The sequence below is a fragment of the Esox lucius genome, chromosome 6, assembly GCF_011004845.1.
Source record: "Esox lucius isolate fEsoLuc1 chromosome 6, fEsoLuc1.pri, whole genome shotgun sequence".
Classification (NCBI taxonomy): Eukaryota; Metazoa; Chordata; class Actinopteri; order Esociformes; family Esocidae; genus Esox; species Esox lucius.
This window is the reverse complement of record NC_047574.1, coordinates 2,878,479-2,899,845: the sequence shown is the minus strand read 5'-3', so window position 1 is coordinate 2,899,845 and position 21,367 is coordinate 2,878,479. Positions and strand designations below refer to the sequence as shown.

At 45.7% G+C, this 21,367-nt stretch overlaps 2 protein-coding genes across 2 annotated transcripts; both read left to right on the top strand.

Annotated features, from left to right (window-relative positions):
• The first annotated feature begins 1,854 nt into the window (after positions 1 to 1,854).
• Positions 1,855 to 6,674, top strand: LOC106024320 (skin secretory protein xP2). Its single transcript, XM_034292817.1, has 5 exons — positions 1,855 to 2,075; positions 5,292 to 5,408; positions 5,759 to 5,857; positions 5,954 to 6,601; positions 6,651 to 6,674. Exons 2-5 carry the CDS (start codon positions 5,307 to 5,309, stop codon positions 6,672 to 6,674), a joined length of 873 nt encoding a protein of 290 aa, XP_034148708.1. The 5' UTR covers positions 1,855 to 2,075; positions 5,292 to 5,306.
• LOC105010226 (ribosome-binding protein 1) lies at positions 6,580 to 21,138 on the top strand. Its single transcript, XM_020047183.3, has 26 exons — positions 6,580 to 6,827; positions 8,742 to 8,893; positions 9,045 to 9,167; positions 9,737 to 9,889; positions 10,057 to 10,175; positions 10,267 to 10,420; positions 12,098 to 12,215; positions 12,536 to 12,699; positions 13,009 to 13,043; positions 13,131 to 13,218; positions 13,468 to 13,505; positions 13,642 to 13,732; positions 13,827 to 13,864; positions 14,044 to 14,116; positions 14,321 to 14,361; positions 14,580 to 14,691; positions 14,899 to 14,988; positions 15,111 to 15,203; positions 15,279 to 15,350; positions 15,547 to 15,627; positions 16,919 to 17,002; positions 17,167 to 17,259; positions 18,220 to 18,261; positions 18,533 to 18,631; positions 18,787 to 18,933; positions 19,135 to 21,138. Exons 1-26 carry the CDS (start codon positions 6,674 to 6,676, stop codon positions 19,171 to 19,173), a joined length of 2,493 nt encoding a protein of 830 aa, XP_019902742.3. The 5' UTR covers positions 6,580 to 6,673; the 3' UTR covers positions 19,174 to 21,138.
• Positions 21,139 to 21,367: the final 229 nt, after the last annotated feature.

Here is a 21,367-nt window from a genome sequence, read left to right as displayed (position 1 = left end):
CTAACCTATAACTACTAGGCCACCTGTCACCCTGAGGTTGAGGTCAAGGCATCAGTTGTGTAATAAAGTTACACATATGCTGTACTGAAAATGCCGGTACTTAATGTTCCCTTCAGAAGGTTGTGCAAATTACTTTTTACCGGTTCCACTGAGAACTAATATGTTTCTGTTCACAAGAACAATTCCGTTTGTGAGCTCTGACTGATCCACTGACATCCTTGGCTTTATGGTTTTTGTATCCTCTGTCCTAACGCATGTAGACCTCAACAGTGTCGTCATACTGTAGCCACGGCCTGGCCATCCATGAACTTTCTTTCAATGAGGCGGATGTGTGACAGACGGTTGGAGAAAACACTTTCTTTTGTGTGACAGTGAAAAGGAAGAAAGGAAAGAAGAAACAAAACTGAGAAGGTGAGGTATGACGCAGGTACAGGACAAACTCCCCAGTACAGCCAAGGCTGTGTAGGTAACACACATCTACACACACCCTTACTACAAACACCTACCCACACACACCCTTACCACAAACACACACACACACACACCCAAACACACACAGCAAGGTATTTACAGGTACTCCGATAACAATGTCAGCAGCGAGGTGAGGTCTCGGCTTCTCTGACGTTTGCTGCTTTTGGTGCGTGCGTGCGTATGTATTCTGCAGCCGCTAGTGACCTTTCAGCTCATAGAACAGGCATGTGTTGGCAATAGAGCGAGTAGTTTGCCAAGCCTGTGACTGTAGCGCAGGTAAAGGGAAGGTTAGAGCTCAGTGGAATGCATGAGTCGCTGTCGTCAGCCCTAGGCACAGATATTTATTCCTTCATGTGACAGGTGTTCTGATGCCACTGGAACAGGACGACTGATTCGTCTGTGGTGTCCATAACAAATGTAAGTGGAATGCCCATGACGTGTGTGACAGCAAAGAAAGCTTTTTCTAGATGGATTTCCAGTCCATGTGATCCTGTAGCTGTTCTACCTGTAGCTGTTCTACCTGTAGCTGTTCTTCCTGTAGCTGTGGACCAACATTTGACCTTCACCAGGAGTGTTCAATATCAGCCTTTAGTATATTTACTGTATATATATATATATATATATATATATATATATATATATATATATGTAGAGAGATGTCTGTCTTATGAAATTCTAATATACTTAAATACATTTCAGTTTAATTGAAATACATTTCCATATATTATTTTTCTGTATGGGGAAGTCTCAAGTGTTCATTGTTCATAAAAAACTATTTACATCAGAACAAATACAAATAAAAACAATAATACTACAACAAAAAGTTAAAATAATTTATTGTGTTGCCCAAAAAGTCATTCATATCTCATGAGATGGCAAGAAGAAATGTAAAGGCTGTCTGCATTTGATAAACAGTGGTATAATAAAAACCATTTAGTTTACCATAAACAGGTTATTAACACTGGTCACCCTGGCTTGCATACAGTAAATGTTGGTTTGGTTTACAACATCCTTGATGTCCTTGTAGTCTTGTCACTTTTGAACAACGGGGATTTATTCTCTCTCGTAATGTAATCAAACCCTACATTTGTCCCAGGTGAGACCGGGTGAGACAAGCATGACGGAGGTTTAACGGCGCAGGCGTTTAACCTAGTCGGTCTCGGTCGGTCTGGAACGCAGTCCTATAGCTACCTTCAGTGAGTCCATCCGCCCCATATGTTGTAGTTTTCAGAACGACATTTCACTGCTTAAACCCCGTCATTCCAATAAGTGTTTAGACTGCAACTCCCAGAAACACCTTGCAATATTATCTACAGCTGACGTCGTTGGTTCAAATGATTGAGTAGATTCTAGCCAATAAGAAATGTTGTGGATTAATATGTGGGACATGGGACCCGCGCACAAAACTCGCCCGGCGTCTAGCCAGCTAGAAGTGCCACGACTCCATTGAAAGAAAGAGGATTCCCAGACGGACTAAGACAGTGAGAACTTGGGGAAATAGCTGCATCTTTTACTCCGGATTGAAAGAAATTCAACGACAATATCCGTGCTTATTTAACCCTCTTCAGACGCGGTCTAGATTTGTATCTGCCGATATAAAAAAGGTAGGAATTCTGAATCTAGAATAAAACAGGGACTATACCATTATCTTATTGATGATGGAAGTCCAACTAGCTAGTTAGCAAGCTAGCTGACTGGCCTTTGATGATTAGCTATTTGAAACAAAGTTATCTAGCTTTATAGCCTGTGACTCTTACTAGCTTGCGTCTTACAACGTAACACTTGCATCACGATAGTGAACTTGCTATAAAACTGAATAGTCAGTAAGCCATCTAGTTTGTTGTAGCTTGGCTAAATAGCTAGCTCCAGACTTTCTTAATACCGTTAGCTTTGCCACCTACCCAGACAGTCAGAAGACACAACCTAGCCAGACGAACTTGACTGTAAAATGTATACGCGTTCTCATCACATTAATGTCTTGACAAACTGCTGTGAAATAAGTTATTCAATTTCACATTCCAATGGCCATGCCATTCAAAGTATTTAAGTAGGTGAGCGTTTTTCTTGATGAGAAACAAATACATCAACAATGTAAAGTGCATGCTTAATACACTTTAAAATATCGTTGGTATGGCAGTTGGGATGAAGTATGCCTCATTTGTCGTTGGTATGGTAGTCCTACATCACAGACCTAGTTAGGTACAGTCATCAATCTGGCCAGCGATGGGATCTTGGTTAGGGGAGGGATCGAATGTGAGACTTAGAATGCCCAGACGTTGATGGGCGGAGCGTTGAGGTGCTGACATTACGCCAGTTTTTTTTTCTGAATCTGTGAATTTGCATAGTCTACGTTCTGCTGAACTATGCAACTCCACAACCCAGGGCTTGAAAGAGCTTGTGAATGTGTACGTACGCTGGCGGAAGAGAGAGTATGAGGGATGGAACGGTATGTTCTGTGGACTAATATGTGGTTTCCTTGAAAGACTGATATTTTCTTTCACTTTGCATTTTAAAGAGAATTCTTCAGAGGTAGGTCACAAACTCGTGTGTGTACAGTTTTCTTCTGGGGATACAAAGTACAAACAAATAATATAGTAAAACAAGTACATTCCATGAGAGAGAAATAAATTGGTGTCTTAGGAGTTCGTTTTAGGTTAAAATTTTAAACTGGATTCAAGATTGAGTTTCAATGTAGGTTGTAGTTAAATGTTCGGGGTTAAGGGTCAGGGAAAATTGGATTTTGTTTAGGAACAGTGAACAGTGAAGTGTGTGCCTTTGAGTCAAGGATGAAGTGCAAGTTCCCTAGACACCCACACTGCCCTTTCTACTGCCTTGCATTTCTTACCAAATTGAGACTTGAATACTGCTTGCATCCACCTTTGCGTCATACTTTCGGCCTCTAAAACACTGATCAGTTTCCCGAAGCTGTGATAACCACTGGAGTCCTGGGTTCAATCCCTGCATCCACTCATCCTACCGCACTCACACACGTTTGTCTCCGTTCTAGCTTAAAACAGCTTGTCATTGCAGTTGGTTAAGGACAGGGTGTGTATTGACCCGTGGTATTCATATCTGGCCCTCAAACCCAGTTCCGCTCAATGTTCTCGTTGCATCCCCCTTGTTAGGGTCTTAGCCCCTCAGTTCCACCTCATTAACTGAACCACCTGGTGTACCAGGTCTAAATACGGCACTGGAGCCAGATTTGATCGGACTAGACACTTGCATGTTGGCAATCCCAGATTGTCTGGTAGAGGTGCAAACTTTGTACTTTGAATTTGAGAGCAAAGATCTTTTAAGGTATAGATAAGTAAGCGGAAGAAAGCTTGGAGTTACACTAAAACCTTTCATTACCTGTGTTTTTCCCAGTAAGTGGAACTCCCTTGTGTTGCTCATGATTTATTACGGTCACTAGTGCTAGCTAGGCCTAAATGTTGTAAATTAACGAATATTCAAAAGTCAAACCTTTTCGGGTTCCATTTAGAACCCTATCCAAAGAAAGTCCAACCTATAATCCTGAAGGGTTCTAACTGAATACCGAAATGGATCTCCAATGGAAGACCTCCCTCTATTCCTCAAGGTCTCCCCCTGGAAGACCTCCCCCTGGAAGACCTCCCTCTATTCCTCAAGGTCTCCCCCTGGAAGACCTCCCTCTATTCCTCAAGGTCTCCCCCTGGAAGACCTCCCTCTATTCCTCAAGGTCTCCCCCTGGAAGACCTCCCTCTATTCCTCAAGGCCTCCCCCTGGAAGACCTCCCTCTATTCCTCAAGGCCTCCCCCTGGAAGACCTCCCTCTATTCCTCAAGGCCTCCCCCTGGAAGACCTCCCTCTATTCCTCAAGGCCTCCCCCTGGAAGACCTCTCTCCGTTCCTCACGGTCTCTCCTGGGAAGACCTCCCTCTATTCCTCACGGTCTCTCCTGGGAAGACCTCCCTCTATTCCTCAAGGTCTTTCCTGGGAGTGGCACTATCTTACCTCATTGGGAGTGTCTGATTAAATAATAGAGAAAGGAAATATAAAAAATGCTTGGTCAAGTTAATTCAATGGTGGTCAGAATATATTAAACATGTCTAGATAGATAGTAATGCAGATATCAGAATGGACCTGTATACTTTTGAATAAGTGATATTTGTCTGGTATGAAGCTTGCTTTGGGCTAAGAAATCAGTCCTGAAAGAAAACATGCAGCCCTTCACATAATTCCAGATGTGACCTAGGAGACCTTTGTTTCATATCACCCGAGGGGCAGGAGGCTCTCCTGTGTTTCTCCTGTGAGTCCTGGCACAGGTGTCATGTTATTCACGGTGTATGGTTGGGGGTAGTTTGTAGGGCCTGATCACACAGCACCAGTCAAGATTGGATCCATTTGCCCATTCACAAGGATTCACTTGCCCATTCACTTGGTTGTTGTTGAAATTTTTTAAGGCTTGTGATGTTTCCAAAGCTGTGTTGAAGTCACCAGGTGTACCATTACCTAAACGTTTATAGATGCATTATGGAGCCCTGCAAAACTAAAGAAAGGTTTCCACATGAATGACAATCATGACATCCACTGTGGCCCTTTGCATCCGGTCGGTACCTGATTTCCCTGAGGCATCATAGCTGTGAGACGGTAACTGTTTTTTTACCGGACGGTAGTCTGTGACATGGCCTTACCCCCAATCCAAACCGCAAAAAAAAAAGTATTCTTCGGTCTCAGTGTTGGATTACGTGGTATGACTCAATGGGATCCCTGAGGCGTACTCTGACAGAACAAGGCTGCTGGCTGAATGAAGGTTATGCTGTGTGTTTCCAGTGGTTTATTTTCTCCCTCTGCCTTCCAGCAGGACAGATAAACCACCATGGACCTGTACGACCCTCAGACGCTGGGCATGATGGTGTTTGGAGGTTTCATGGTCGTCTCGGCCCTCGGCATCGTCCTGGTCTCCACGTTTTCCATGAAGGTATCTTGGCCGTGATTGTGGATGTTAATGTAACAATATTTAACAGACACTTTTAACATGGTGTGTATTTTGTTACTGTTTGGTGTAAAAAAATAATAATAAAAAATAGAAAAATAACTTCTAAAGATATTTTCAATAATAATAATAAATGTTTGTCCCAAGGTAATGATATTTTCAGAGTTTAGTAGAGAGTAAGGAGCTTTCTTTATTAGCGTACTATCTGTTCCTGTAGACCGTAAATGCCAGTCTGTTGTTTTGCAAGACGTGTTGTATTCGGGTGTTCATCAGACAGTGGGAGTAGATCAAGTCTCAAACTCTCCCCTTAACATGTCCTGTCCTCCCCCACGAAGGAGACTTCTTATGAGGAGGCAATGGCCAAGCAGCGTATGGAGCTGGGCAAGATGGCCCCGTTGTGTCAGCTGACCAAGAAGGACAAAAAGAAGGAGAAGGTAGAAGAGCCTTCTCTGGGTGTTCACAGGCACGTCTTATTGCACATTTGTATAATAACTGTATTGTAAAACGGTGTTACTGTCTTCATGGTAAAGGCATCGGAGAAGAAGAACCGCGGTAAGAAGAAGGATGATAAGCCCAATGGGAAGCTGCCAGAATCAGAACCAGAGGTCCAGGTGTCTGACCCTGAACCAGCCCCAGTCACTGCCACAGAACCCAACCTTGTTCCTGCACCTAAAGCAGACCCCAATCCTGCCCCTGAACCTGCTCCTGTTCCAACCCCTAAACCTGCCCCTAAATTGTCCCCTAAATCCTCCCCCAAGCCCGCCTCCGCGCCGGCCCCCAAGCCCGCCTCCGCGCCGGCCCCCAAGCCCGCCTCCGCCCCGGCCCCCAAGCCCGCCTCCGCCCCGGCCCCCAAGCCCGCCTCCGCCCCGGCCCCCAAGCCCGCCTCCGCGCCGGCCCCCAAGCCCGCCTCCGCGCCGGCCCCCAAGCCCGCCTCCGCGCCGGCCCCCAAGCCCGCCTCCGCGCCGGCCCCCAAGCCCGCCTCCGCGCCGGCCCCCAAGCCCGCCTCCGCGCCGGCCCCCAAGCCCGCCTCCGCCCCGGCCCCCAAGCCCGCCTCCGCCCCGGCCCCCAAGCCCGCCTCCGCGCCGGCCCCCAAGCCCGCCTCCGCTGTTGAGGTCCCTCCAGGGCCCATTCCAAAGAAGAAGAAGGAGAAGAAGCTGGCTAAGGCAGGTCCAGCCCAGGTCGCCCCAGACCCTGTGGTCCCCTCCAAGTCTGGCCCCGCCCTGGAAGCTGTCACCACGGAGACCCCTGTGATGGCAATGCCCCCGGTGGCCTCCCTGAAGACTGCAGCCAAGGGTCAGGACGCCAAGGGTCAGGACGCCAAGGGTCAGGACGCCAAGGGTCAGGACGCCAAGGGTCAGGAGCCTTCGAAGAAGAAAGCTTCAGGCAAGAAGAAAACCAAGCCTGGTGAGGAAGGGTTTTCTTTGGATTTCGCACCATAACTATTACTGTTTCAACTAGGGGGCGACACAACTGTTTCCTTTGATACTACAACACTGATTGGAAATACTGTGTGTTTCATGTAACTGAGTTTAGTGTTTTGGTATCGGAGTTGTTTTATTATTATTATTATTTGACCAGGCTTCATGTAGGTCTGTGTGCTGAGACAACAAGCTGGCCTGTTGTCTGAACTGTGGTAGACTTTGATCTTAGCCAGGCCTCAACCCCAGCCAGGTGTGATGTGGTTTCAATGTTTTATCACTGCATCCTGCACATTAGGCAGGTTACGTTCACGGACCTGCGTGTGTGCGGGTGTGTGTTGACAGGTAATTATTTTAGGCTTCGGGTTAGATTTTTTAGAGTAGGGTAAGGGTTAGTGTAGTTATTAGGGTTAAGGAATATATGGCTGGTTTCACAGACAAAATACATTTTAGTCCAGGACCAGGTTTAATGAGTATGCAAAACTGGCACATAGGATTTAAAATGGATGTGCAAGTGTCCACCCACCAAAGGTCTTCAAATAAATGTTGTTAAATCTCTGTTGCTCCTAAAGTACAAGGCCCCAACAGGACAACGTCTTCAGCAGTATTAGAAAGTAGCAGAGAAATGTGCAGTAAATTAATGTTTTACATTGTGGAAAGCTTGCCTGTAGTGTTGTGACTCTAGTTAACACTAGCTAGGCTGTTATAAATAGCCTTTTTTGTTTGAATGGAAATAATGTAGACAGGATCTACTTTAGCCATAACACCAAGTCTAGAACATCCTACTGCAACCAAATCTGTGTGTGTGTGTTTGTGTAAATATTTGTGTGTGTGCCTGACTGTGTTTATACTATGTGTGTGTGCACGTGCGTGAATTTATACTGTAAGTGCGTGCGTGTTCTCCTGCAGCACTGGGCCTGTTAGCTGACAAAGCTTCTTAGTAACCCAGACAGTAGGTTGTTTCTCTGGGCCCTGAGGGCTGTCTCTGCCTGGTACCACTCAGCCCTTTGCCACCGCCGCCCCCACGGCGTTACCATGGCGAACCTTAAGCACATTTCACATTAGCATAAGGGTGGATGTATTTAACCCTTTAACATATGGCCACGTATTGCCTAGCCCCGATTGATTATCTGAGATTGGTTCATTGGTTCAGAGTGAGGGGGTGGGAGGGGTGTGTCCTTGCTAAGTTCTTCCTACATGTCTCGGGGTTGTCAAGGTGTTGGGGGTTGTCGCGGAGGTCTTCCTACATGTCTCGGGGTTGTCAAGGTGTTGGGGGTTGTCGTGGAGGTCTTCCTACATGTCAAGGTGTTGGGGGTTGTCGTGGAGGTCTTCCTACATGTCTCGGGGTTGTCAAGGTGTTGGGGGTTGTTGTGGAGCCCCATGTTGACAGCTTTTCCACAGGCCTTGTATAAAGGTTGAACAGCGCTGTAATGGAAGAAAATGGTTTGGAATGGCACCCAGGCCTCAGGCATTGTGGGAAGTTCCTGGTCCTGTCTCTTTGACGACGTGAGATCCCACAGTGGTATGATGGCAGACTCATAAACTGTAGCAACATTCCTTCTGGCCTCGTTCTCCCGGGACGTGGCACAGACACGCGTTGGTCTGTAGCTCACAGACTTTCCTGAACGGGGCTCCTCTTGGTGAGGAGTCAGGGGTCTGTGCTTATGTTGCTTCCATATTATAATGACTTGGCCTGGTGGCCTTTGTGAGAACATTCCTCCCTTTCCTAATATCAGAGGACACTGGGGATTTGTAATACTGTTTGAAGTCATAACATCTCTGTGTGTGTCATTCTCTCTCTTCTGTCAATCTCTCCCTGTCTCTCTCTCTCTCTCTCTCTCTCTCTCCTGTCAATCTTCTTATTTCTCTTTGTTCTCTCTCTCTCTGTTACTAGCGGCAGAGGCTGACCCTGGTCTGGATTCTCCCCTGTCCCTGCCTTATAAAGCCCTGGTGTCGTCCGTTAGCAGCATGGCGTTCAGTGAGGCTGAGGCCCAACGCCTCATAGATCTGCTCTCCGACAAGGCCGGCCTCGGACAGGACACCTGGCACAAGGTACGACCCGGCCCGCAGGGGCGGGGTAATACCACTGAAGGGTTGGATGACTGACGACACGCGCCAGTCTGAGGGTGTGAGAAGGGGCCTGTGGGTAATGCTGGAGAGACACGTTGACTGTGACTAAACTGTGCGTGCGCGGTCTCTTCAGACTACTCCGAAGGGGGACCCAGTGGCTGTGTTGAAGAAACAGCTGGAGGAGAATCAGAAACAGCTGGCTGCTCAGCAAGAGGACGCCGCCGCGGCCAAAACAAAGCTGAGGGAACTCACCAGGGTAACAGACTCACTCACACACACACACACACACACACACACACACACACACAGACAGACAGACAGACAGACAGACAGACAGACAGACAGACACACACAATGTTAATGGGGTCACAATATGAAAGCACCTCCCTACATTCACCTAGGAATTACCTGAGGTGATCCCAGGGTCTGTGGGTCTGTGGGTCTGTGGGTCTGTGGGTCTGTAGGTCTGTGGGTCTGTAGGTCTGTACAACAACTCAGGATCATTCATTATCTGAACCTGGAGTACAGGAGTTGTCTGACAATCACCTCACAATACAATATTATCACCACGCTCATGGGATATTCAGAGTCTCCCGTCACGACCAAAGCAAGTGGAAAAAGAGATACTAACAATAACATGAGTGAAACCCAACATGACATCACACAAAACGTGGTTAAAGGATAAAGGGGCAGCATGTGGGATGTTATGAGGTATGCATGGTTGTTATACAGAGCAGATGATTCTCACTCTGAATGAGAGACGGAACGTATATGGATAAATACTGGTTATGTTGACCGTGTTCTTTGTGACCCCTGGTCCTTCAGGAGCTGTCTGCCGAGAAGACCAAAGTGACTGGCGTAGAGACCAGGCTGAGTTCCCAGCTGTCATCCAGGGAACAGGAAATGATCGCTCTGCAGGCTCGCATGCAGGCCTCGTACCAGGACCACCTAGCCCAGACACAGAACCTCAACACTAAGGTACGTCTTCCAGTACTATAGCGCAGAACTGTATAATGGAAAGCTGGCCTCCTGTCAGGTCTGTCTGCCCTCACCGGGTTTCTCTCTAATTGTGTGCTTGGATTAAAAATGGTTCTGCAAAGATTTCCAAGAGCATTAAGTGAAATGTAAAATGTTCTCTTCTGCAGATTCTCAGTCTTCAGGAACAGTTGGAGTCCGGTCCCACTGCCCAACTGACACGTCTACAGCAGGAGAACTCCATTCTCAGAGATGCACTGAACCAAGCCACCAGCCAAGCAGAGAGCAAGTAGGTACCCTGAGCCTTGACCCTGAATCAGGCGGCCAGCCAGAGAGGCATGTGACTGTGTCGGTGAATAACCTCTGACCCCTCACCTCAGACAGAACGCTGAGCTGGCCAAGCTGAGGCTGGACTGTTCCAGACTGACCAAGGAGCTGGGAGAGAAGAGTGTGAGCCTTCAGGCTGAGGAGAAGGTGAAGAGGAGTCTGGAGGCAAAGACATCTGCTGCAGAGAAACAACTGGCTCAGCTACAGGTAGGACTGGAGAACACACGCGCACACGCACGCGCCCACAGAGACACACAAAGGAGTCTAATGACCCTGATTCAAGTCAGTAGAACCAGGTATTTCACTGTACCAAACACCCCAAGGGGTCTGACACTTCTTAAATTAGGTATTTATAATGAATGCACTGGATTTAGCTAGTGTGTTGTGTCCTCTTGGAAATGTGGAATTCCAATATTTCCACAGGTATTTTCAGATGCAAGGCCGCCTCCTATTTTGGTGGTATTCTGCCCTCTCCTCATGGACCTCTGGATGTTTCACAATGTTCTTGTAGTCCTGAACGGGTAGACCTGATTCCCTAATCAAGGGCTTGATGACTAGCTATCAGGTGTGCTGGCTCTGGAATAGATGAAATGCAAAGAACGCCTGAGGAGACTGTTGAATGCCTTCACCCTAGTTCTAGATCAGTGTTTCCCAACATTTCACCGAAGGACCCCAAAAGTACCCATTTTCATTGTAACCCTGGACAAGCACACCTGAACTTGTCAACTCATCGTCAGGCCCTCGATGAGTTTTGTATGTTCTTTAAATTGGTTCCGTTTGTCCTGGTGTTCTGTTGTGGGTACTGGAGGACTGTGGGAGTTCTGGTCTACGGTTCCGGAGCTGCCCTTTCACCTGCCGGCTGGTCCCACTCTGCCTGCTGGGTCTCCGGCTGACTTGGAATCACAGAGCTGTGTGTTGGACCGGAACACAGCCACTCAGAATTGGCTGGCTGGCTGACTTGCTGGCAGGCTGGAAGGGAACGCTTCCTGTCAGTAACAGATTGTGTGGAATGTGTTGTGTGTTCTTTTCATTTCATTGTCGTTCCCTGACATTGCTGTGTTGTGAGGCTCCTAGGATACACCCAGACTGGTTGGGACGTGGAATTTACTCACACTGCTCAGATAGTTGCGTGGGAGTTCTGCTTGCTTCTGTGGGAACTGATTCTCATTGGTGCCATGGGTCTGTGGCGGGGTTGTTTTGTGAACTGGGTGGGGTACTGGGGGGGGGGGTTGTTTTGTGTGTACATCTCCATCCAGTCATCGGATGTCTGGAGTGAGTCAGTGATTGACTTCTTGCCAATTAAGAGTTCATGTTGTTTAAGTATTCAACCGTGATCTCTTTCTGAACCACACTGAAGGATTTCCACCATAATGTCAAGTAAACTAATGGATTTACAAACAGTCCAGAATCTTAAAATTAGCCCACCAGATCCCTCTCACTGTCTGGCTTTCTGTGTCGGTTTCTCTATTAGTACAATAAACTTTATAGACAGTTACATTACTTAAAGTATAGATAAAAGTGCCTTTAAGGCCAAACACCCACAGTACGTCGATGGCAATGTTGTTAAGTGTAATTTGGCTCTTACTCCCCCTGGTGGTGAGGAACTTACTGTGCACCGACTCCCCCTGGTGGTGAGGAACTCGCAGTGCACCGACTCCCCCTGGTGGTGAGGAACTGGCAATGCACCACTTCCTCCATCCTCAGGCCAGCCTTGCAGAATGAGACCCAGTGCGTTCTGTTAGAACCACAGAAGTACTGGTTTAGTCGGTGCAGTAGGCAGCGCAAACGGTTGTTGGTTTGGGTCCATATGTGGGACTGGATGCTCACGCACTGCAGAATGACAATAATATTGATGATGATGTTGATGATGATAACCGGTTTCAGGCCAGCCATGCAGAGAGTAAGCAGGCACTGGAGAGGAGGCTGGAGGAGGTCAGTGAGGAGTTGAGGAGCTCCCAGAGCACCCTGGAGAAAGCCCAGCAGGAGGCAGCCGTCCTCTCAGGTATGTTATACACATTCCAGCCATGGTGGAGAAGTGCTCTGCTGGAGTCAAAAGAACATCACTCTGTAACGTTCCTCTGGCTTGACTCGGAACCCTCAGATTATATAGGAACCGATCTGCGGAACTGTTCTACTGCCTATGTAACCAGAGAACACATTATATTGGTATCCTGACAGATCTGGTGGTCCATCTCCAGGCATTCTAGTCGTGAACAGCGACCTCCCCTTTCATAGAGATCCGCCACGACGTAGAGACCAGTCTGAAGGGGCGTATTGCTGGGTCGTTGTGTTTGAACTCTGTGGTGTTTGCCATCTCTTCAGACCTCCAGATCCGTCTGGGCAGTTTGGAGGCTGACCTGAAGGAGCGTAGTGCCAAGGTGGATGCCCTCACAGCACAACTGGGGCAGACTGAGCTGGAGAAGAGACAACTGGAGGACCAGGTGGGATCCATTAATGTCCTGCTGGAGGCCAGCCAGAACAAAGAGGCAAGTGCATCTGATCTGGCTTATGTCACTACAACACAGCTCCGGAAAAAATGAAGAGACCACTGCACCTTTTTCTTTCCTTTCCAAAAAAGTCGAAAAGGAAGGTTTTGAGTGAGGAACAGAAGCGTTCAATTTGAAGTGGTCTCTTAATTTTAACCCTTCTGTTCCTCACTCAAAACCTTCCTTTTCGACTTTTTTGGAAAGGAAAGAAAGGTGCAGTGGTCTCCATTTTTTCCAGAGCTGTATTTTGTATTTTTCCAGAGCTGTTCTTCATGGTCCAGTTAATGTGTATTAATTTATTATTTCTAGGATCATTCCACTCAGTTGGAACAGCTAAAGAGCAGGTATGTTTCTGATTTATCTGTCCCTGATCATTTGTTCTGGAGGTGAAGTTGGTCTTTTCCCGGTAACACCAATCATTACGGTTTCAGTCTACAGCACCGAGACAGCCAACTGATGTCACTCCAAGAGGAACTGAAACAGCTTAAAGAAATTGAAAAGGAGGCCGTTTTAGCTGCTGTAAGTATCTCAACCAGTCTTTGATTTGTTTTGTCTTTGCACTGTTGAGACGGCCATGAACTGTTTCCCTAAACAAATGTTTTCAATTCATTAACAAACTGAATCGGTTATGTCTGAACGGTTTCCGAACAGAGTTCCTAGCGGATCCAAATATCTAAATGCATTTTAGACATCGTCTAGGCAGAATGGGGGCCACTGGGAATAGGCCGCCAGCCTCCAGCTAATTCTGTTCTCGTTTTGTCCCGGCAGGAGGTCTCTACAGCTGTGACCGTGCCAGCGCCCAGCAGGTACGTTCAGGGGGGTGTCCACTGCTGTTGCTTTCTGAATCACTCATTTTAAATTGACATTGTCACCAGCTACAGCTGTAGTTCTGCTGTTGAGTGCCAGTGCATTGAAATATGAAATGTATGCCCCTGATTTTAGTGAGGACACTGATCTGGTGGCATCGCTTCAAGAGGAACTGAAACATCTTAGAGAAGAGCTGGACCACCTTCAAAACACCCCAACAGCTTCTGTTAGTTCATTTGAACTGAATTTGGTACATTGCTATATTTACACTTCACGTGTTGTGATGGTTCAATTGAAACTGCTTTTATTTTATTTTTAAGGCTCAAGACTCTGGAGAGACAGAACAGCTGCTTCAAAGGTACGCTGGGATTTCATTGATGCATTGTGATATAGAAATATATTCAGTAGAAGGGGACTGAACATTGACTTGAATAGGGAATGTCAGGAGTTGCAGTGCTATCTCTGATTCTCACTTGGACCTAAAAATATTTACGATGCAAAGTAATGAAGTAGACACATTTGTGCTTTTCCTTCCAGCCTGAAAGAGAGAGAAAGTCAGGTGAGATCACTGGAAGAGGAGGTGAAACAACTCAGAAAAACGTCAGAGCAGGTACAAAATGGCGCTTGTCTCAAAGTCCTCTTCATGTTCGTGTTGTGGCTTCCTATTGTCATATTGCATTAAAATGAGCAGGCGAGTTGGCCAGGCCACACAAATGGGACAGCGTGTCCAACTGGGTTTATCGCACGGTGCTGGATGATCTGCACGTCATTAGAACCCCACACTAGACTGATATACACACCGTTTTCGTTTCAGCTGTCTGATCGCACGGCAGAACTTGCGGCGCTCCAAACCAGGTACGTTGGGCTTTGTTCATCACCACACCATTTCATCGAGTTTTCCCTCGCAGTCTCACAAGGCCGGGCTACAAAATGTTGTCACGTTGCATTGTGTGCTTGGCAGTGGACAGTTTTCACAAATGTAGTGTCACATTTAAAAATTGCAGGTCGCTACATTAGTGTTCACTTGATAAGGCTTTTGGCTCTGTGTTTCTGTACGTCTTGTTCTTTCTCAGCCTGTCAGAGAGAGAAGCTCTGATGACCTCACTACAGGAGGAGCTACAGGAAGCCAGGAACCAATCAGAGACGATGCAGAGACAGGAGTCCCAGCAGAGCACAGAGCTGCCAGTAAGAGATGATGGTTCTTGATTTGATTGGTCTGGTCTGAAAGCTTTCATCTGTGTTCCAGGGCCACTGTGTGAAGGGCTTTGTTTCTGATATTGTCCTGTAAAACAGGCTGCCAAAGACAAATCACCTGGACAACATTTAAGACATGAAGGGTTTTTTCTTGGTTCACCTCTGACAGTATTTTTCTTCCTGATGTCGTGTTTTTAGGAGCTGTTGGAGAAACTGAAGGAAGCGGAGGACAGTCACAGTACCCTGCATGCAGAGTGTGACCAGTACAGAACAGTCCTGGCTGAAACGGTGAGTAGATCCAGTACAAACGTCAGCAGCATGTCTGCACTAAGCATCCTGAACTGGACCTCTGGAGCAAGTCCACCGTTGTGATCCGGGCCTTCGTGTCAGAACACATTTGTCTGTCACAGGAAGGAATGCTGAAGGACCTTCAGAAGAGTGTCGAGGAGGAAGAGCTGGTGTGGAAATCTAAGATGGCCGACTCTCAGGACCAGTTGGCAAAGGTGAGAAGGCGGTCTCCTCCTTTCTCTGTCCTTGACCGACGCCCTGTTCTAACTCGCCTGCTTTACTCCCATCAGGCCCTGGGATGTGTACACACCCTGGAAATGACTACAGAGAGGTTGAAGGCAGAGAACCAAAGCATAGGCAAGGTATAACAAAGCATAACAAATACAAAATAAAACGATTGATCATTAATTTCCGCTTGAACTAATCCATTCTAATTTTGGTTCGATATGAGGCTGACACAACACTACACAAGACCTAGTAGCTTGTGTAGTGTTGTACTGGACACTTCTGTACTGGAAGGTATTTCAGAAATGGACTTCTGTCCTTATCTTCCGTCAGCTGAAGGAGCAGGTGATGTTGTTGGAAGCCCAGCTGGAGAAACAGTCAGAGATCGCCTCAACAGAAGAGGAGATGGAGCAGGTACACTAGCTATACACGTCTGTATTTATATATATACACTGTAGGTACACTAGCTATACACGTCTGTATTTATATATATACACTGTAGGTACACTAGCTATACACGTCTGTATTTATATATATACACTGTAGGTACACTAGCTATACACGTCTGTATTTATATATATACACTGTAGGTACACTAGCTATACACGTCTGTATTTATATATATATATACACTGTAGGTACACTAGCTATACACGTCTGTATTTATATATATACACTGTAGGTACACTAGCTATACACGTCTGTATTTATATATATATATACACTGTAGGTACACTAGCTATACACGTCTGTATTTATATATATATATACACTGTAGGTACACTAGCTATACACGTCTGTATTTATATATATATATATACACTGTAGGTACACTAGCTATACACGTCTGTATTTTTATATATATATATATACACTGTAGGTACACTAGCTATACACGTCTGTATTTATATATATATATATACACTGTAGGTACACTAGCTATACACGTCTGTATTTATATATATATATACACTGTAGGTACACTAGCTATACACGTCTGTATTTATATATATATATACACTAGCTATACACGTCTGTATTTATATATATACACTAGCTATACACGTCTGTATTTATATATATACACTAGCTATACACGTCTGTATTTATATATATATATATACACTAGCTATACACGTCTGTATATATATATATATATATATATATATATATATATATATATATATATATATATATATATATATATATATATATATATATATATATATATATATATATATATATATATATATATATATACACACACACACTGTATGTACACTAGCTATACATGTCAGTATTCAAAAGAGGAATGGATGACTGGTTTTCTGGCTAGGTACATAGTTATAGATTAAATAGTCCTCTATATAAGCAAGGTGCTGGGTTCTAGCAGGGTCTGGGCGGGTTATTTATGACAAAATAACCCTCATTTAGGTAAGCCCAGAAGGTTCTGATGGCACCCACTCTTCTCAGGCCAACAGGTCCTTGTTTGAATTGTACTTTTAAAACCTTGTTTCATCACGCTATTATTTATGGATCATTCACAAGGTCACAATTTACCCATGATGCATTGTGGTTTTGATACTCTCAAACAAGGCCACCAGCTGCTCTTTGTCTTGCTGAATTACATGGTAGAATAACTGACGAGAGGATACAGTACACTACTGACACTGCTGTTCCTTCTGGCGTGTCCTGTGTCCTCCAGATGAAGGGTCTGTTGTCAGAACACCAGAGTCAACTGACGTCAGCGCAGGAGGAGGCCCGGACATACAGGGAGGAGCTGGTGATGGTATGAGTCTGTCGCTCTGTCTGTTGCCGTGTGTCTGTTGTCCTGTGTCTCCTGTGGTCCTGACAGGAACTGCAGCGGGTCATCTGTCGAGGTCAACTTTGTGCGTCGTTTTGTGTCTGTATCACAAAACTCTCCCTCACATCCCTAACCCCTTCCTGTTCCAGGTCAGAGGTCAGCTAAGCGAGGCGACGGAGCTTGCTCTGAGGCAGAAGGCAGTACCTGAGGCCAGGTCACAAAACAGCCAGTCAGAATCTGAGGTCAGGGTGCACTGGTGGTTATAGGTGGTGGGGGGACCCTTCCCTGCCTGTTGGATCTGTTGGGGGGTACTGGACATCATTCATATCAACCTACTACCACGTCTCCATAATGATCATCCCACCTGCCAGAATAGTTCTATATCTCTAAGTTCACCATATAGGCTGCTCTGGTATTATAAATTAATGCTTGTCATAAAAGCCCCTCGATCAAAATACGTTATGTATCTATGCTCAACATGTAGGCCACTCTGGTGTTACATATCTATGCTCCATAGAGAGATGGTAAAAAGACGCCCAGAGGTAGGGATTTGAACCTACAACCCTCTGGAGTGACTTGATAATGGGTGCTGTGGAGAGTCCCCACGGCTAGCTCAGCGACATCATAATAGGGCCGTGAGTGTAGGTGTGCTGACGGGGGTGTTACTGGCAAAACATTTCCCTTCCCCTGACGCCAGGCTGCATATCTGGTGTCCAGTACTCTCCATGTGCAGCAGCTGTTAACGCGTGCGTGCGTGCATTCAACTAGCTGATGTGTGGATTGCTCTTATCCCTAGCACCTTTCCCTAACTCCTTTCCCTAGCACCTAACCCTGCCACCTAACCCTAACCACTGCTTCTCTCGCTGTCGTCTTGGCATGACCACTTGCTCTTCCGTTCCTCACCGTTTTCTTTTCACTGAAGGGCCACTCTGTTTGTTCTGGACCTGACGCTTCTTCTTGGTGGGGATCACTTACATGGCACAGGGTGATGTGGCGGTCTCTGTGGGTGGGGGCGGGGGTCTCTGTGGGTGGGGGCAGGGGTTTCTGGGTGCACAAATCATTACATGCTTCTGTGGGGCTTTTATAACATTGCTTTTTCTTTCTGTTGCTTACAAGTGGGAAAATACACAGCCTCTCTGTTGCAGTGTTGGACAGTTATGGTTCTGACTGTGTGTACTATTTCTTATTTGTTGCGCTTCAAGGTCCAGTCCCAGTTGATTCAGACCACAGAGGAGTTTGAACAGGTACAAAGCAAAACCCCATCCCCTAGCTACATACCTGGAACCATAACCACACCCCCAACCTCATTCCTGGAACCATAACCACACCCCCAACTACATTCCTGGAACCATAACCACACCCCCAACTACATTCCTGGAACCATAACCACACCCCCAACTACATACCTGGAACCAACTATTGAACAAAAAAAAACATAGTCAGCTATTTTTCTGATCGTCCGTCTGTGTGCATTAACCTGACTCCCTGATGGTTTTGTCGGTCTCGTCCTCCCAGGCTCAGAAAGCGGTTGTAGAGCTCCAAACTCAGCTGGACCTGCTGAAGGACGCAGGAGACGCCGCGCAAACCGACATGGAGGATGTAGCCTTGCTAAAGGTAACCACTCGCTGAGGCGTTGGACCGCGGGCGTGTTCAGCTCAGCACCGTGCCGCGTTCAACATCCAAGGAAACTTTTGTCTACGCTCATGTCACTTCTAACCTGTAAAGCCGGTGAGGTTGCTCACCGTATCCCTGCCTCCTCCTCTCCACAGGAGCGCCTGCAGAAGGAGAGAAAGCTAAGCAAGGATTTGGGGCTAGCAGCGACCAAACTCCAGCAGCTCTTAAAATTCACCCAGGAGCAGCTGGTCAGAGAGAGAGCCAGAGGCAACACCATCCAGGAGCCCTGTGTTGAGGCCAAGGTCAGTGGCAGCACTGTGGGTGTCAGCGGGTCTGCCATGCTGATCTCACACCGAACACGTGTGCTGTCATTGTGCTGTAAATCGCTTGGTCTGTTTACCAGCAACTGCCTGACTGAATCACTGCCTGGTTGCTCCATTTTATTTTATTTTTTATGGTTTGTTGAAGGATAAAACTGATGTATTTTTCTTTCTGTCTTTCAGGGAGAAAGTATACAACTGAAGGAAGGGACATCTGTTTAGGAGCCCGAAGACACTAAAACATGCCAAAATGCCTTAATCTGATTTATACCACAACTGGATCATTTCACCGTGCCTTTTTTTTTTTCTGTCACCGCCACGGGACGGGGCAACAGAAGCGTGTTGTATGCAACTGGGAGGGGCAATTGAATGCAAGCTTGTTTTTTTTATTTCATTTTTATTATCTGGGCCACAGGCTTGATATGCTCCTCCCCCTCTGCTCAGTAATCCACATCAAAGCACCAGACAAGGGCCAACATTGTTCCACACACAGACCAAAATCCCAATAATATACCATCCCTGCGTCTTTACACCAGCTCTGCCAAATATAAAAACTTTTTATGGGGAACGTGTAAACATCACCAAATTGTTTTTACCAAAAAAACATTCCAAATTAAAAGCCAGCTAACGACCTAGTCGATTTGCATTTTCACGACCCCTGTAAACCCACTAATCCCAGGGAGAATGACAGTGAAGTAAACTCGCCAAACGAAGACATTCTTGCATTCAACACTTGTTCTGATGGGAAGCTGTGACGTCATCCATCTTCATGCTTCCTTTAGGAACAACTGAGGAAATATCTGCCCATCCCACTATGATGTTGGGACTTCTTGGACCATTTATGGGGATGTGCCTTCGTTTAGTAAATCAGGTGTTAAACTAGGTGACATGGAAACTGGAGTGCCACTTTAAAAGATCATGGGGGTTGAAACAAAAGACTATTAAAATGCATGATTGGTACACAGTTTCATCTCAAAACATCAGCTGAAAAAGGCACTAACTTTGTGGAATGATCCAGTGGTAATAATGCATTCCAAAAACGATCCTTCTTTCTTGTACTGTAGTAGTTGATTGCTGCAACCCAAAAGGCCAGTTTACTGGACATGGTTTAAAAAAATAATAATCTTAGACTTAAATACAAGCTCAATAGAGAATCTCCACTGAAATTATGTTTTAGTCAAGGGACCAGGCTTGATCTGAGTCCAGGAAACCAGACCAAAATGTTTTTCTTCTGCATTTCAATTTTATGATCGATAAGATGAAACAAAGTTTTGCTGCAAAAAGAAAAAAAACGTTGTTGAAGAAAATAACCTACATTCCATCAAGGATTCTGGCCGTCAGAACTCATACATTTTACTAACTCTAGTACCCGCTATTAGTGTGCATTCCTCACAGACTTGGATAGATGTTAGATCTAAATATCATTATGGTGTCACAGACATGGATAGAATTCACATCTCTGTAACGGTCGTTATTATGGCGTCTGTGAGGGCCGGGGCAGCGCCGTTAAAGCCATCTTCATTTTGAATTAGTAAATGTTCTTATGTGTAATGAATTAGTTGTTCCCTCCGGCTAACCCTACTTTAGTCTTCTGATACGTAACACCATAACCCAGTGAAAGTTCCACCTAGTTGCCTTACTTAAAATGGTGGAAGCCGTCGACGGCGAAGTTTAAGTTGTCTATCTATTCCATCATTCCGCCCTGTATGGATATTAGTCACACTAAAGCCCTGAACTAGAGCTAACCTATTACCTACTCTGCCTTATATTAACTACGGAGCCCCACCCCCCCAGTCCACAGTGTTAAAAGGGAAATGGAATGTGCGTTGACACGCACATCAACCTGTGCAATTACTTTGTCTAAGTCTTTGTCGTCTAAAATGGCACCCTATTTTCTATATAGCACACTATTTAATGGCCAGAACCATATAGAAAACCTTATCGGCCTGAGTTAAAGCGTATTCTTTTTTTCAAATAGGGAATAAATACGTTGCCATTTTAGGACACGCCATTGTGTGTTTTGTTTTGTAAGCGGTTGGTTGAATGGTGGGGAAATTATATGGTACACGGAACGGATGGACGGATGCTATACATTGAGTGCCTCCTTCACTGCTGTCTAAACAGTAAGCTGGCTGCCAACGCAAATGTATGAATTTGATAAAAGAATAAACTACAATGTAGCTGTTACGTGGTGTTTCTTCAGTCGTGTCGAAAAGTTATTGTCATTCTCATTTAGTAATAAAGGGGGCGATCTGTAGTTAAAATCATATTTATACATTCATATTCTATTATAACTCATTGTTGCTGACTTGTCCTATACTCATTTGTGGTGAAAACACATTTCCAGCACAGATAAGGTCTTTTTTAAAGATAGTTATTTTAAAGTAAGTAGGCCTAATTATAGGATATATTTCAT